This window comes from Erithacus rubecula (assembly GCF_903797595.1).
Source record: "Erithacus rubecula genome assembly, contig: scaffold_233_arrow_ctg1, whole genome shotgun sequence".
Taxonomy (NCBI): Eukaryota; Metazoa; Chordata; class Aves; order Passeriformes; family Muscicapidae; genus Erithacus; species Erithacus rubecula.
The window spans coordinates 26,157-40,246 of NW_027636088.1; the positions used below are offsets into that span (position 1 = coordinate 26,157).

Here is a 14,090-nt window from a genome sequence, read left to right on the forward strand (position 1 = left end):
GCTTATCATGAACAGATTGTGCTCTTGATTTATACCAGTGCAAGAGATGTAGAATGATCTAAACTGAACACAGAAACAAACTACAGCTGTCAGCCCATTTTCACGGTCTAGGTTACTCTGCAGGTGTCCGTGGAGACACGGGAATGATTATCACACAACTCTCCACTTCCAGCTGCAGGCTATGGAGATTCTTTCTCTGAGTCCAGTCAGGCTTGCATTCCCTAACAATTCCTGGTACCACCTCCTGTTTTCCAAGCTTGGAATAATCACAATGAAAACCTTACCAATGGCACAACTCCTCAGTCCACAAGGAAAAGAAAGGATAAGTTGTCAAGTTCTCCAAACATTTGTCCTGCTTTGCTGCAGAACTCGTGCTGCAGACACAGTGTGGAAAGCCAAGAGAAGCTGCATTGGTGGCACAACCTGTGACAGAAGCTCGACCTCGTTCTCCACGAAAGGCTCTTGAAAAGAGCAGACAGGACTGTGGAGAAGATTCTTGGAAAACTGAAACAGCTTTCCAGAAGTGAAATGAAAATGGAAAGAAACAATCCGAGATGTTTTCATGTGTTTATTTCTATGCTCCCCTTTTCTAGTGTTTTAGTGTTGCACTGCTTCTCCATGCCATTAAGTCCAAATGGATCTCACCTCTAAGATCAATGACTTGTGAGTCTTAGACACTCTAAAATATCATAAGCTACAAACAGTTTGCCTTACCCTGGTTTTGCTGGAAAGCAATGCTGGAGACATAAGTGCAGTGCTTGGCTAGGGCAGGAATCCTCCAGCCAGGAATGAGCCCCGAGAGTGTCTGAGCCTCAGCAGGACCAGTGCACAGCAGGGACCCAGGGGATTCCCGTGTCACCGTGCGGGAGTCAGGACTCGGGGCTTGGCTCAACAGGGCAAAGTTCTCGTTCCGGGACAGACTCAGGGGCTGCCCCCGGGGCGCGCGGGGCTCGGCCATGGGGCGAGTGGGGCGAGCGTGGAACGGACACGCGGACGAGCGAACACGCGGACAAACGAACACACGGACAAACGGCCACGGCACGTCAGTTGCTTCAGCAGCAGCAGCAGCAGCAGCAGCGGCAGCAGCAGCAGCAGCGGCAGTAGAAGCAGCGAGTCTACAGATCCTCTGGATCTCTTGTTCCTCCTCTCCCTGTCCCGCATTCCCGCACCCTCTTCCCCGGGGTCCCGTTCCCGGATCCTCTCCCTCTCTTTCCTTCTCCCCTCTTCCCCTTTCCGGGCCATGTTCCGAGCCCGCCCCCGGCCCCGGGCGGGGCTGCCCCTGCCCCGTCGCCGGCCCCGCCCCCGGCCCCGCTCGTCTCGCCGCGGTCTCGTCTCCGCCCGGCTCTCGCTGTCCTGGGTGTGGCGCTGTTGGCTGGGCAACAGTGCCTGGGGCTGGGGAGGCATCGCTTTTCTTTGGCTCCGCTTCTCCCGGCCCCAGTCGCGGCTCCGGCTCCAGCTCCAGCTCCAGCTCCAGTTCCAGTTCCAGCTCCAGCCCCAGCTCCAGCTCCAGCCCCAGTCCCAGTCCCAGTCCCAGTCCCAGTCCCAGTCCCAGCCCCAGCCCCAGTCCCAGCCCCAGTCCCAGTCCCAGTCCCAGTCCCAGCCCCAGTCCCAGTCCCAGTCCCGGCCCCAGTCCCGGCCCCAGCCCCGGCCCCGTCTCCGGCTCCTCCCGGGACCCGCGGAGGGCACACGCGGCGCGGCCACTCCCGCCACCCCCGCCGAGGCTCCCCCGGCCCGAGCTCCGCCGGGGCCCGGGGCGGGTGGGGATGCCCAGCCCAGGACGCTCGGGGAACGGTCGGGGGCCGTGTCTGGCCCCGGGCCGAGCGCTGACAGCCGCGTGTCGCCCGCAGGGAAGGCGCAGGAGGCGTTGCAGGAGCGGTACCGGATGGGTTCGCTGCTGGGGAGCGGCGGCTTTGGCAGCGTCTTCTCGGGCACCCGGCTCGCGGACGGCGCCCCGGTGAGAGGCAGGGGTGGAGGAGGAGGGAGGAGGAGGAGGAGGAAGAAGAAGACGAGGAAGGGGAGGCTGGAGCGCGGCGTGCCGGGCGGCGAGCTCAGCCCGCTGCTGCCCCTTGGCTCGCAGGTCGCCATCAAGCGCGTGCCCCGGAATCGCATCCAGCACTGGGGCGAGCTGGTGAGTGAGTGGGGCCAGCGGCAGAAGCCGGGGCGTGCCGGGCGGCGAGGAGCCGGGGCCCGGCAGGGTGGGAGCCGCCGGGAGCCCTGCAGGGAGAGCGGGCGTGGGGTGAGCGGGGGGTGCAGAGCATCCCGGGCTGGCTGAGGAGCCCCAGAGCCCTGGCATGGCCTCAGCCCCGCTGACGGCATCGTGCTCCTCGCGCAGCCCGACGGCGCCCGTGCGCCCCTGGAGATTGTGCTCCTGGACAAGGTGTCCACTGGGTTCCCTGGAGTCATTCAGCTGCTGGAGTGGTTTGAGCTGCCCAGCTGCTTCTTGCTGGTGATGGAGCGTCCAGAGCGATGTCAGGACCTCCGTGATTTCATCGCGGCTCGGAGATTCCTGCCGGAGGAGGAGGCGCGGGGGCTGTTTCGCCAGGTGCTGGAGGCCGTGCGTCACTGCAGCAGCTGCGGGGTCCTGCACAGGGACATCAAACCGGCCAACATCATCATCGACCTGGACAGCGGGCAGCTCAAACTGATTGACTTCGGCTGTGGCACCTTCCTCCAGGACACAGTCTACACCCAGTTTGCAGGTGAGCCGAGCCTGGGAGATGCTCCTGGGCATCTCATTGCCCAGCCTGGCTGTGGCACCAGGGATTTCCCCCTTTGCTGCAGGCCATGGCATTGCTTCTGCAGCCAAGTTGCTCTTGGGTGGGGGTCAGAGGGGGGCCAGCTGCCAGCTCTGGCAACCTCATTCACCAGCCACTCAGCCGTGGCTGGAGCTGGGGCAGCCAGCCTGACACAAACCCCATGGGGGTGGCAGAGAGGGGGGTCAGACCTGGGCACTGCTCAGTTTGGTGTGCAGGCGAGGAAGGGCTTGGACTGCTTTGCTGCCCTTGTTTGCCTTAGCTTATTAGTGTTTTCTGGGGGCAATGCAAGCAGGGAGGAGAGTGGGTTTTTCCCACCACTGGGTGGGTTTTTCTTCTGTGTGTCCTAGCTGGGCCTTCCCAGGGCTTCTACTGCCCTCTCCCAATACCAGTGGCTTCTTTTCCAACCCCAGATTTGTACACAAGAGCCAGGTGCTGGCAAGGAGGCAGCAGGTCACCCCCTGTGCCACTGCTGCAGCCCCCCCATGCCCAGGGATGCTGGGGCCAGGCTCTGGGAGCAGCAGCATTCCCCTGATGAGCTCCATCTGTATTCCATAGGAACACCATCCTACAGCCCCCCGGAATGGACCTACCGCAAATGCTACCACGGCGAGGCAGCAACGATCTGGTCCCTGGGCATCGTGCTGTACCAGATGGTCTGCGGGAAGCACCCGTTCAGGAGGGGCCGGGGCATCATCCGGGGCCAGCTCAAGTTCCCACAAGGGCTCTCTCAAGGTGGATCCTCATCTCTGGGCACGGGGAATACCAGTGCTGGGAGACAGCAGTGGGCTCGTGAGCATCCTGCTCTGGCAGCTGCTGAGGAGGTGGCTCATGTCCTGCTCTCCTGCTCTCCTCCAAAACAGGGAGTTGTCTGGAAAGTTTAGGCCCAGTTCTGAGCACATCCAGCAGCGCCTGGGCATGGGAACAGTGGGGCAAAGCAAACAGGGTCCTTCTCCAGCTGACTGGTGCTTGCTGGTTTCTCTCCCCAGAGTGCCGAGATGTTATCAGCTGGTGTTTATCCATGCGCTCCTTGGACAGGCCATCTGTGGAAGATCTGTTCCATGACCCTTGGCTGCAGGATGTTCATCTGCCCTAGAAGATGGGAGAGATTCACAGGGCACCATTTAATCCAGGAGCCTTTGATCAAACAGCTACACACATCTCTTGGTCACAAGAAGCAAAGAAACCCAGATTTTTTGTACCATGGAGCAGGGGTCATCAGATGGGAGCATCTGTTCTGGAGCTGAGCTGGTCTTGCAAGCACTGGCAGCCACCATTCGACCTGGTTTTACCTGTCCTGGTTCAGTGATGGCTGAGTCCCTGGGCAGAGCACAGACAGCCTGGTCTGGCCCCCAGGGAAGGAGAAGCAGCCCCTGGAGAAGCTGTACCAGGTGGGGCTGCTGCAAGGACAACCTCAAGGATGACAACCTCTGCCTGGCCCTGGCCACTGGCAGCTGGAGATGATCGACTTCGATTCTGGCATCTTCTTCAAAGACATTCCAGGCCCAATTTGCAGGTGAGTCCCCAGGCAGGGGGATGCTCCCAGATCTGGGCATGGCACGGCCTGGCTGGGCACCAAAGGTTCCCCCCTTTGCTGGGGTGGATGCAAGGAACTCTTGAGTGGCTGCCAAGCTGGTTCTTGGCTGTGGGCAGCTGCTGAGGGGCTGGATGTGCCATGGTGGCTGCAGGCTGGGCACACGTGCTGCCCTCCTGCTCTGCTCCCAGGGGCAGCAGTGACTGGGAGGTTTGTGCCCAGCTCTGGGCACAGCCAGCACGGCCTGGGCACTGCGGGGTCGGGACAAGGGGGACAGGAGCCTTCGGCTGACGGGCGGGTTCTGGTTTCTCTCCTTGCAGCCGGGCTCTGCGGATGCTGAGGCAGCTCTGGGCTGTGCCAGGGCTCTGCTGGGCTCAGCCCTGGGCACAGGGCTCTGCCCTCACAGGGCTCTGACAGCTTTGCACCAGACGAGCCCGTTCCGAGCGCACCGCCTGAGCTTTCTGCTTTGCAGGTGAGTGAGACGCTCCTGCAGGCCAAGGGTTTGCTGTTAGGGACACACACCCAATGGGCAAGAACCCACACTCTCCACGGTGCCAGCTGAACCTCTGGATTTCCACAGAATGTCCCACTCTTCATTCCTTTTTGGCTGGAATTGTGCAGTTGCACTTTTCTTCTTCCTCTAGAAGTGCCACGAGTGAGCAAAACCTGGCGAGGGGCCGTGTTCCTAAGGCAGTGCAGCCTGGAGCTGATGGAAGGAGAATTTCCGTTCTGCACTCCCAAACCAAGCAAAAACCTGTAAGTGTGACTTTCTGTCTTTAAGAAGCCCCTGACAGTTTCAAAGGGAATGTGCAGCTCTTTCACGGGGTGAGAAGGAAGAGCATCTCCTAAAGGATTTAGGCAGTGACAGAGTTTAGATTGCCAGTCTTGCCAGGAGCTGGCAGGGCACAAAACAATTTCTTCTTGCTTCACTCCAATTCCACCACAATTTAAAATAACAATACTGGAAACAAACCTCAAAATCTTTTTAAAAAAGGTTACTGAGGCCAGTAAAATGGATCAATGCCATCAACTCATTTACAAATTAAATAACTGAGTTTTCTGCTGTGAAAGATCAGTTATTAAACTGAATTAAAAGTTACGGAAGATTTTTCACTGCAAACTTGGGCGGGGTTTTATCTTTCACATTTTATAGAGGTTTTTTCTTTTCTTTTTTCTTTTTCTTTAGTTTAAAACAGAAAACATGCCATAAAATAGGAGTGTCTTCTGTTCCTGGTTCCCGTGTGGAGCAGCTCCTTCCCGCTGGCTGAGCTGTTCAGGCAGAGCAGTCTCTGGAAGAGACTCGCAGGCTCCCTGTTTGCTGTGCTGCCCCACTTGTGCCCAGCCAGCTTTTTTTTTTTTAAATTCCTTGCACTTTTACAATATATAAATTACTCTGTTCCTTAAGTTGGTGTCCGTGTCTTCGGTGCTGACCTTGCCCATTGGCAAAGCAGATATTGTGGGCCCCATAGAACCAAAGATGCCTTGTGACACTGTGGGGCCTGGTGTGACGAGGAGACCATTGTGGGACTGTGGGGCTCCATGGAACCATGGGCACCATTCTGACACTGCAGAGACTTACATTACCTAGGGTTCCTTCTTTTCCTCTCCCTGTCCCTGCCCCAGCCCAACAGTGCAGGTGACATAGTCATGGTTACCTTCTGTAGCAACAACTGGAGGCACTGCAGGTCAGGGACAGCCACTCTGTGTCTGGAATGCTCAGCAGATCCTCAGCTTGGGCATTTCCTGCAGCCCCCGGGCCAGCCCCGCTGCCCAGCACAGCAGCAGAGTTGGCCCCAGGGTTCCTCAGGCAGCTGCTGCTGCCCCAGGGACAGGGCAGCCTCTTTCCAGGGCTTCTCTGCACCCCAGGGGCTCCTGCTCTGCTCCTGGCACATTCCAGCTGCCCACAGAGCCTGTGCCAGGGGAACACGTCTGTGCTGGCCTGAGCAGCCACTGCTGCAGCCCCTGCCCTGCTCCCAGAGCCCGAGCTGGGGCTGCTGCTCTGCAGAGCACGGGGGCTGTGCTGCCCGGGGCCCTGGGCTGCCTCTGCTGGGCTCTGCTGCTCAGCCTGGGACACAGAGGCAGCTGATGGTGCTCCCTGCACTGACCCCCTCCCACACAGGCTCTGCTGGGGCTGTGGAGGGGCTCAGAGGTGCCTGCCTTGTTCCAGGGCTGCCAGATGGCCTTGGGGTTGCCCTGGATCCTCCTGGGGAAGGTCCCTGAAGCTCAAAGCAGTCAGTGCCCAGACTCCTCTCCCTGTGCCTGCTGTGTCCCTGGGGCTGCAGAGCTCTCCTGGGTCACAGCAGACATTCAGTCCTTGGTCTCTGGGTGACCCCACACTGGACAGGATTTTGCTGCAGGGCTCCATTTGCTGCTGACCTGATGGGATGGGCTGTCCCTGCAGATCCTCTGTGCTCTCCTGGCAGGCTCTGATTTCCTACAGGAAAGCGCTCACCTGCCACCAGAGCCATCACAGTTTCAGAGTCCCAGGCAGGTGACTTGGAGGGCATTTGTCACTTCCATGGCCACTGACCACTAACACAAAACACAAACATCTGACCCTGCCTTCAGTCCCTGAAGTACCACAGTGGAACCCTGATCTCATGGCACTGACTCCAGGGACAAACAAGCAAAGCAGTGAGACTCTGCAAAACCCATCTACACTCTCAAATCCAAAGGACCTTGGTGCCAGGGAGGAGATTTAGGGAACTTTTTCCTACCCACACATCATTCCTGTTTCTCTGATGTCAGAAATCCCCAGCATTTCTGCTGCGCTGAGAGTTTGCCACTGAGAGATGTGAGAAGCAAAGGATTCCCTGTGGCTTAGGGAAGGTGAGGGGCTGGATGAGTTCCCAGCTGCCCTGGTTTTGCATCTTTGGCTGGAATCAGAGCACAATCACACTCCTGTATCACCCTGGGATGAACCAGACCCTGCCCACAGCAGAGGGATCCCTTAATGTCTCACCTTCCCTAAAGGTCTCTGAGCAAGTCTCAGCACCCCTCTCTGCAAGAACACTCACGGTTCCCTTGGCAAACCCAACAGCATTTCCTCAGCTGTGGCATCTCTGCACTTCCCTGTGGGACATTCAGGGAGCTCCAAGAGGCTCTGGCACACATTTGTATCCAGGAGGGCAGCTCACAGCTTGGAAGAACACAGCAAGGAGACTCCCAGGTGTGTCCATGATGGGATCTCAGGGAGGGGGCTCAGCTCATTCCCCTTTCCCATGGACTGCTTTGCCCTCAGCCCCACAGGTCACAGGGAAGCTTGGACACCCCATTGCCATGGACACCCCTGCCTGGCAGGAATCCCAAGGGCAGTGCCTGACTCAGTGCTGCAATCCCAGAGCCTTCCTGAGAGCAGCAGATAACAATGACAGTACCAGAGGAGTGCAGGAACAAGAGAAGATGTTGTGGTGCTGTGCCTGGGAGGGCAGGGCAGAGACAGCCGGGCACTCAGGGCAGTGTTCCTGTTCCCAGCTGTGCATGGCACCTCCCACACACCAACAGTGCCCTCCTGCCCCCAGCATTGCTCTGTCCAGCCCCCTCTCCTTCCCCGAGCATCTCCCTGGGCCTGGACATTTCCCTCCTGAGAGCCCTGCCAGGCTCACAGAGCCCATCCCACCCTCTGTGCCCTCACCTGTCCCACACAAACCTGCCTGTCTGCAGGGCCCTGCTGGGGCAGGGTCTGTCTGCAGGTGGGCAAGGGCAGCTCAGGAGAGCCCTGCTGGGCCCTGCAAAGGGGATGCTGGTGCTGCCCGGGGCTGGGGAGTGGCTGAAGGCCCTTTAGGAGGCTCCCATGAGAGAGACTGACCACCCAAAGTTACAGTTCTGGAGTCTTATAAATTACTCACCACAATCAGGTAGGTCAATCAATAAGGGAATTTATTAATTCGTTGATAAGGAACGAGCAAGCAGTGCTGGGGATGCGGGGAGTCCACGCTCCACCAACACATCCATCCTACACCCAGTCACTGCACTTTTTATAGGCAGTTTCTGGTTGGGCTGTGACATGTCTACTGTGCTGGGGTACAAGTCTGAGCAAACCCAAACATGTTGGCTAGCACTCAAGCAACAGTGGCTACAAGCCTCCACCAGGTCTGGACAAGGCTCAAACGTGTTCTCAGGTTACAGTCCTAGCAAGCAGTAACAAGTCTGTTCACATTCACACAAGCCCATGTTCTCCTTCTACATAAAAAGTGGATACAATTCATAATTACAGTGACAAAATAATAAAAAAAAGTCAGAAATGTCAAAGTCTCAGATACCTCTAATGGGTCTGACTGAGGGACAAAAGTAAGAAAGTGTCCCCACGCAGCAGTCAGAGCAGGAAATTGGAGGTAGCGGTGACAAGTGGGGAGAAGGAGAAGGAGAAGGAGGTCCTGGTGCCCTGGGGCACAGCAGGGTCTGTGCCACCAAGAGCTGTGAGGAGACACCTTGTCCTGAGGCACTGGAGCCTCCAGGCACAGCCCCAGCAAGGCTGGGCACTGTCACCCCTTGTCCTGCGTTCAGCATCCCCTCCACATCCCAGTGGCCTCAGGGATCTGCTGGAATGAGTCTTTGGTCAGGAATGCCCCTGGGGTCTCCTTATGCTCCCAGGGACTGCAGGTTTTTCAGAGGACTTTGGGTTTTGTTTTTGCCTGGGAGTCTCTGAGAGATATGTGCTGTAATTAGTCCCTTGAGAGCCTTTGTCAGTAACAACACTCAGTGGGGCTCAAGGTACTTTGGGTTTTTTAAGGTACTTTGGAATTTCCTTTCCACACTGAGTGTCTGAGAGGTTTTTGTGCAATCCTGGCCTCCAATTCTCTCCTCCAAGGAGTCCATGAGGAGCCTGTGCTGGGGATGGACCTCAGTGGGACCCATTAATGCTTTGAGACACTTTGGGTTTTCCTCTGATTTTGACTCCTGGAAAGGTTTGTGCAATCTCCTCTCCGGCCCTGAGGTTCCAGGGCTCAGCACCAAATGCACCACAGGGCTCACTGGGATCAAGCAAGTCCTGACCAACATAGGTCTGCCTTGATTTCCCTCTGCTCTGGTGCAGTTCATTAGGAAGTTCTTTTTTGTTAGTTATGGAGAAATATTTCAAAGGGCTTCTAATAAATCCACATTGCTATTTTAATGGATATCTTTCTCTCTTTAGAGCAGAGGTGATTGCAGTGACTGATACTGATCCATGGTCTCTCCTAAGGAGGTCTGGTCAGGTCAGAGAAGCTGTGCCTTGAGTTCTTGGAGAACTGGCTGCACACAATCAAAGAGGGGTCTTTCTTCTTTTATTTTAGCAATCTAAACTCCAGTTTCCCCAGTGAAAACAGACACCTTCCTCAAGTGTGTACAAAGTCCAAGGTGTCACCAAGGAGGTTCCCCTTCCCCAAGGCATAACTGTGAAAAATGAGGTTCACTTTCCTGGTAAATTTTAAAAGGCTTAATTTAAGACAAACAAACAAAAAAAAGCCCCCAAAACAGTAGGAGACAAAGACAATAAAGCAAAGGGTTAATAAGGCTGGGTTCTGGGCATTCAGCCAAGAGTACACACTAATTCAGAAAACACTTCTTTCAATGCATCAACATGCTGCATATTCATAGACTCTCATGCATTATTCAAAAACATTCCTTTGAGCTCCCCCAGCCTGCCCATTCCTTCCATCCTGTAAATCAACATTCTTTATTTCTCTTTGTGGTTTTGTCTTGTTGTGGATGATCAATACGTTTCTTCCCTGGGGGTCTTTGTGTCACTGCTATCTTCATCAGGGTAGGATAATCCAAGAACCTTAAGGATTTCCTGATTATCTTTTAACATACTTTGAGTTAGTTACATAACAAAAGCTTTTTATATCACTATGCTATAGTCCAAGAAAAAATATATTTATCACACTGCTATTTCTAAGTTTTGTTAATAGCAGAACTAAAAGGAACTATATTAAAACAGCAAAGTTTTCCAACATTATACATACAGAATTAATTTTAATATTTATAAAAGCCAATAATATAGTATGTACTTATAACAATATCCTCCCTCTTTCTTTTTATAAATCATTTGACTTGAGCAATAATCCTTGTTTTCTAGACTCCATTATTCACTACTTTTTTCTTCAATATTTTTTCCTTCTTTTAAGAGGTCTTCTATATTATTTTGTTTCTTTAGTACCATGATCTTTTGTGCCATTCCAGATATAGTCAATTTTGGATTTATAGGCCTTGTTACCACTTGCATGCCTTGGACTACACTGGTGTTCAGTCAAAACAGGTAATCAAACAAGGAAGAAATATCAGACCAGCTGTAGCAGATCAAAGGAAGAAGCCTAGCTTATTCCACCACTCTATTCCCAATATGTTATCCCACCAGCTAGTTTTTAGCATTGATTCACATTTTTGTACCAGTACGTGAGTTATTTTTCTGACATCATATGTAGGATGGGATCCCCATTGTCATCTATTTTTAAAGAACAATCTGATGTATTAAATTTCCTGCAGACCCCTCCTTCTTCAGCTAACAAATAGTCTAAAGCCAGCCTATTCTATTGGGGGTCGATATCCCCAACTCCCATCTTGTGCCCAGGCAGCTGGGTCGTATTTTTCCAATATAGGTTCAGAGGGCCATTCTGCATCTCCCCATTTTTAAAATCCTCCAATCAAATTCCTTTTCTTTCTTTTAGATCCTCATAAACTGGTATTCCCAATTGATCTCCATGTGGTCCTGGCAAAAGAAAAACTTCTAGCTGCATAATTCCCAGAGTACCGTACCATAATTCCCTTTCCACTGGGAGAGGAGGTCAGGATATGCTCTTTTTCCACATAGCCAAAATAAGCTATCTGGTGCTTTCCAATAACCTGGCCCAGAGCCAGAGGTGATCCCTTGCCAAGGCTGTGCCGTGGCACCTGCCCTGTGCCACGCTGGCTGCTCAGGCACCGCGGGACCAGCAGCAAACCCCAGTGCCAGGAGCAAAGGCCGGGTCAGCCAGACAGAAAGGGTCAGGGCTGGGCACTGTTTCCATGGCAGGCACTGCAACACCACACCTGGGTCTCCTGTCCCGGCAATGGCCATGGAAACCCCTGGTAGGGCTTGATGGCACCGACACTGGCACTGAGACACTGCTGGGCCGAGGGCCATGGCAGCCACCCCTGGGCTGCACCGGAACCAGGATTGCCATGGCAAACAGCAAAAAGCCCCGTTGCTACTGTCCAGTGCCACCACAACCTGCAGGAGACACTTTGCTGAGGTCGGATCCGTGGCTATCAACCTTTTTCCTGCCGTGGTGGGGGACTGTCACGGTCACTCGCACTCAGGGCCCGTGGCCGGGCAGGGCTCCCATGGACACAGGCACTGAGCCTGTGCCAGAGTCGGCTGCCATGGCAACCATCCCAAAGGCCATGGCCAGGGCTGGGGGCATGGAAAGGAACCCGTGGAGCCGAGGCCATGGTGGATGGCTAAGAACAATGGTTTGGGCTGGGGCAGAGGGAATTTCCTTCTGGGGCTGTGTTTGGGCTGCTTCTGAGCACAGGGCTGAGCACACAGAGATGGTTTTGCTCTTGCTGAGCTCGCACAGAGCCAAGGCCTTTCCTGCCCCTCATGCAGCCATGCTGGGGAAGGGCTGGTGGTGCAGCAGAGGTTGGGAGGGGACACAGCCAGGACAGGTGACCGAAACTGACCCTGGGGATATTCCAGACCAAAGGACATCATGATCAGTATATAAAGTGGGGGGAACAAGGAGGAAGGGGGAATTTTAGAGTGATATTTTTTGTCTTCCTAGGATGAGGCCCTGTTTTGCTAGTAGACAAGTTCAGCACCGAAGACACAGACACCGACTTAAGGAACAGAGTAATTTATATAATGCAAAAGTGCAAAGAATTACAAAAGGAGAAGCTCAGCAATGCACCCAATCCTCACTACCAAAGATTGCCTGTAGTGATTAAGAGACAGCACCAGTTACCCTCAGGCTTTGCCATCCCCCAGGTGCACACATCAGCTGGGGGAAGCTGTCACAGCCAAGGGCTGCAGAGCCACCCCAGACACTGGGAGTCCCTGTAGGTGCACCCACCTTTGCAGGCCACGAGGCTCCAACCTCGCTGTGAGAGGGCCCAGCTTCTACACTGATAAACAAACAAGCTGACATTACTTCTAGTGAGGGAACACCTGTGTAACATATGATATAATGTAATTTGTGTAAAGTTGTAAAATAATGTAGAATAAGCAATGCTTGTATGAATAAAATAATAAAAACTCAGAAACCAAAAAGAGGGCCATGGATGAAAAGGACACAAATTGCTTCATCACAGCATTGTAACATCCAACAAAAGCAGGACAACCCAGATTAACAAGTAAATAGCCGTGGCCACAGCAGAGATGGCTCTTTCAGGAACTGTCCAGGGAACACCCAGATGATGAGATACCAGCAAGCACCCACGACTAAGATAATCAGAGCCATCAGGAAAAAAACATCTGAATGTCAGCTTCCCATAAACCAAGACCTGCAAGATAGATCTCAATACCATCTTCCCATAAACCAGAACCAGCCTTCATCAGAATTCATCGTCTCCCAGAATATGGTTTTGTCCAGCTCAATGCAGTGAAAGAAAACCACGTGAATATGCTGAACGAGGAAAGGAGACAAAGACCTCTGCTCCAGGCTAGGAAAGACTGTATGAAAACTGGACTGACCAAGGTGGATTTGTGAACATTGGGGGATCAGAGGGTGTTCACCCAGCGCCGATCCCGGGCTCGGCATTGTCCCTCACGATTGTGGCTGTCAGGGAGCGTATCCCAGTCACAAAATAAATTATCGTTTATTTTTGATTATACTCAATTCGGCTGAATCTCTTTATTATCTATAACACCTGGTTTCATTCTCAATTTGGTTTCTCCCAAAGCCTGGCCAGGCCTCACAGAGGAACCAAGGGAGGTGACTTTGACCATACACGCCCGAACAAAGCCAGATGTGGCCTTGTCTGGTTTCTAAATACAGGAAGATAAATCCATGTTTCACCAATGCACATATACAGAGATCATATTGCTAACAAAGCTTCAGTAATGAGCTGATACAAATATAACATTTGGTTGGAAGGTTCATCTAGAGTTCAGCTTTGGCTCAGGGCTACCTCTCTCAGGACCTGGTGTTCAGGCCTCAGTACTTCACTCAGTGCTTTGACCTAGAGATGAACTACAAACTTCATAGCAATTATTACCATAATAGAACCTTACATTTAGGTATTAGGCATAAAGGCATATGTCCTTGTTCTTGTTCTTCAGTTAAGTGCTGTTCAAGTTCATTACTCAGAGCTGTTAGCATACCTTTAAATTCACATTCCTTTTAAAACATGCCAGATTGGTTGCTATTCTGTATGCTCTTCATCAAATCCCCCCTTTTCCTTGAGACTGTGTCTCAATACTCCGTTTCCCAGCACAAAGTGTCACAACAACTCTAACATGGAACCATAACACACCAAGTGCTCACACTGCAATGATTACAGTGACTGCAACAAACTCATTTCACAGCAGCCTCCAATTTGGAAGCCAATCCCACCATGAAGAATTTTCTTCTTTCTGCCACTCCTCTGCTGCTCTTTCTATCGAGGTGATGCCTGACTGGACTTCAAACACAGCACTGATAGACATTCCTGCAACATTCCTCCCCTAGAACAGCACAGGCTCCTCCCTGGCCAGCAAGCAGAGAATCCAAGGCCATGTGGTTCTGTAGAGCTCCAATTTGTGTTTGTTGGAGTCCAGAGGAGGTGCTATTGGATATTTTAATAGCATCACTTTTTACTTCTTCTAATAATCGATTAAGCTCATTAATGTAAACTCCACAGGATGA

The 14,090-nt window shown here is 53.2% G+C and overlaps 1 protein-coding gene and 1 long non-coding RNA gene across 2 annotated transcripts; both read left to right on the plus strand.

Annotated features, from left to right (window-relative positions):
- Positions 1-956: 956 nt before the first annotated feature.
- LOC306815800 (serine/threonine-protein kinase pim-1-like) lies at positions 957-3,868 on the plus strand (the record flags this gene model as incomplete). The annotated part of the gene is made up of 6 exons (XM_079332340.1): positions 957-965; positions 1,619-1,954; positions 2,078-2,236; positions 2,333-2,699; positions 3,312-3,488; positions 3,743-3,868. 6 exons carry the CDS (start codon positions 957-959, stop codon positions 3,847-3,849), a joined length of 1,155 nt encoding a protein of 384 aa, XP_079188466.1. The 3' UTR covers positions 3,850-3,868.
- Positions 3,869-3,957: 89 nt separating this feature from the next.
- LOC306815799 lies at positions 3,958-4,955 on the plus strand. Its single transcript, XR_013777471.1, has 3 exons — positions 3,958-4,269; positions 4,608-4,763; positions 4,935-4,955. It is a non-coding gene; the product is annotated as an uncharacterized lncRNA (long non-coding RNA).
- The last annotated feature ends 9,135 nt before the right edge of the window (positions 4,956-14,090 follow it).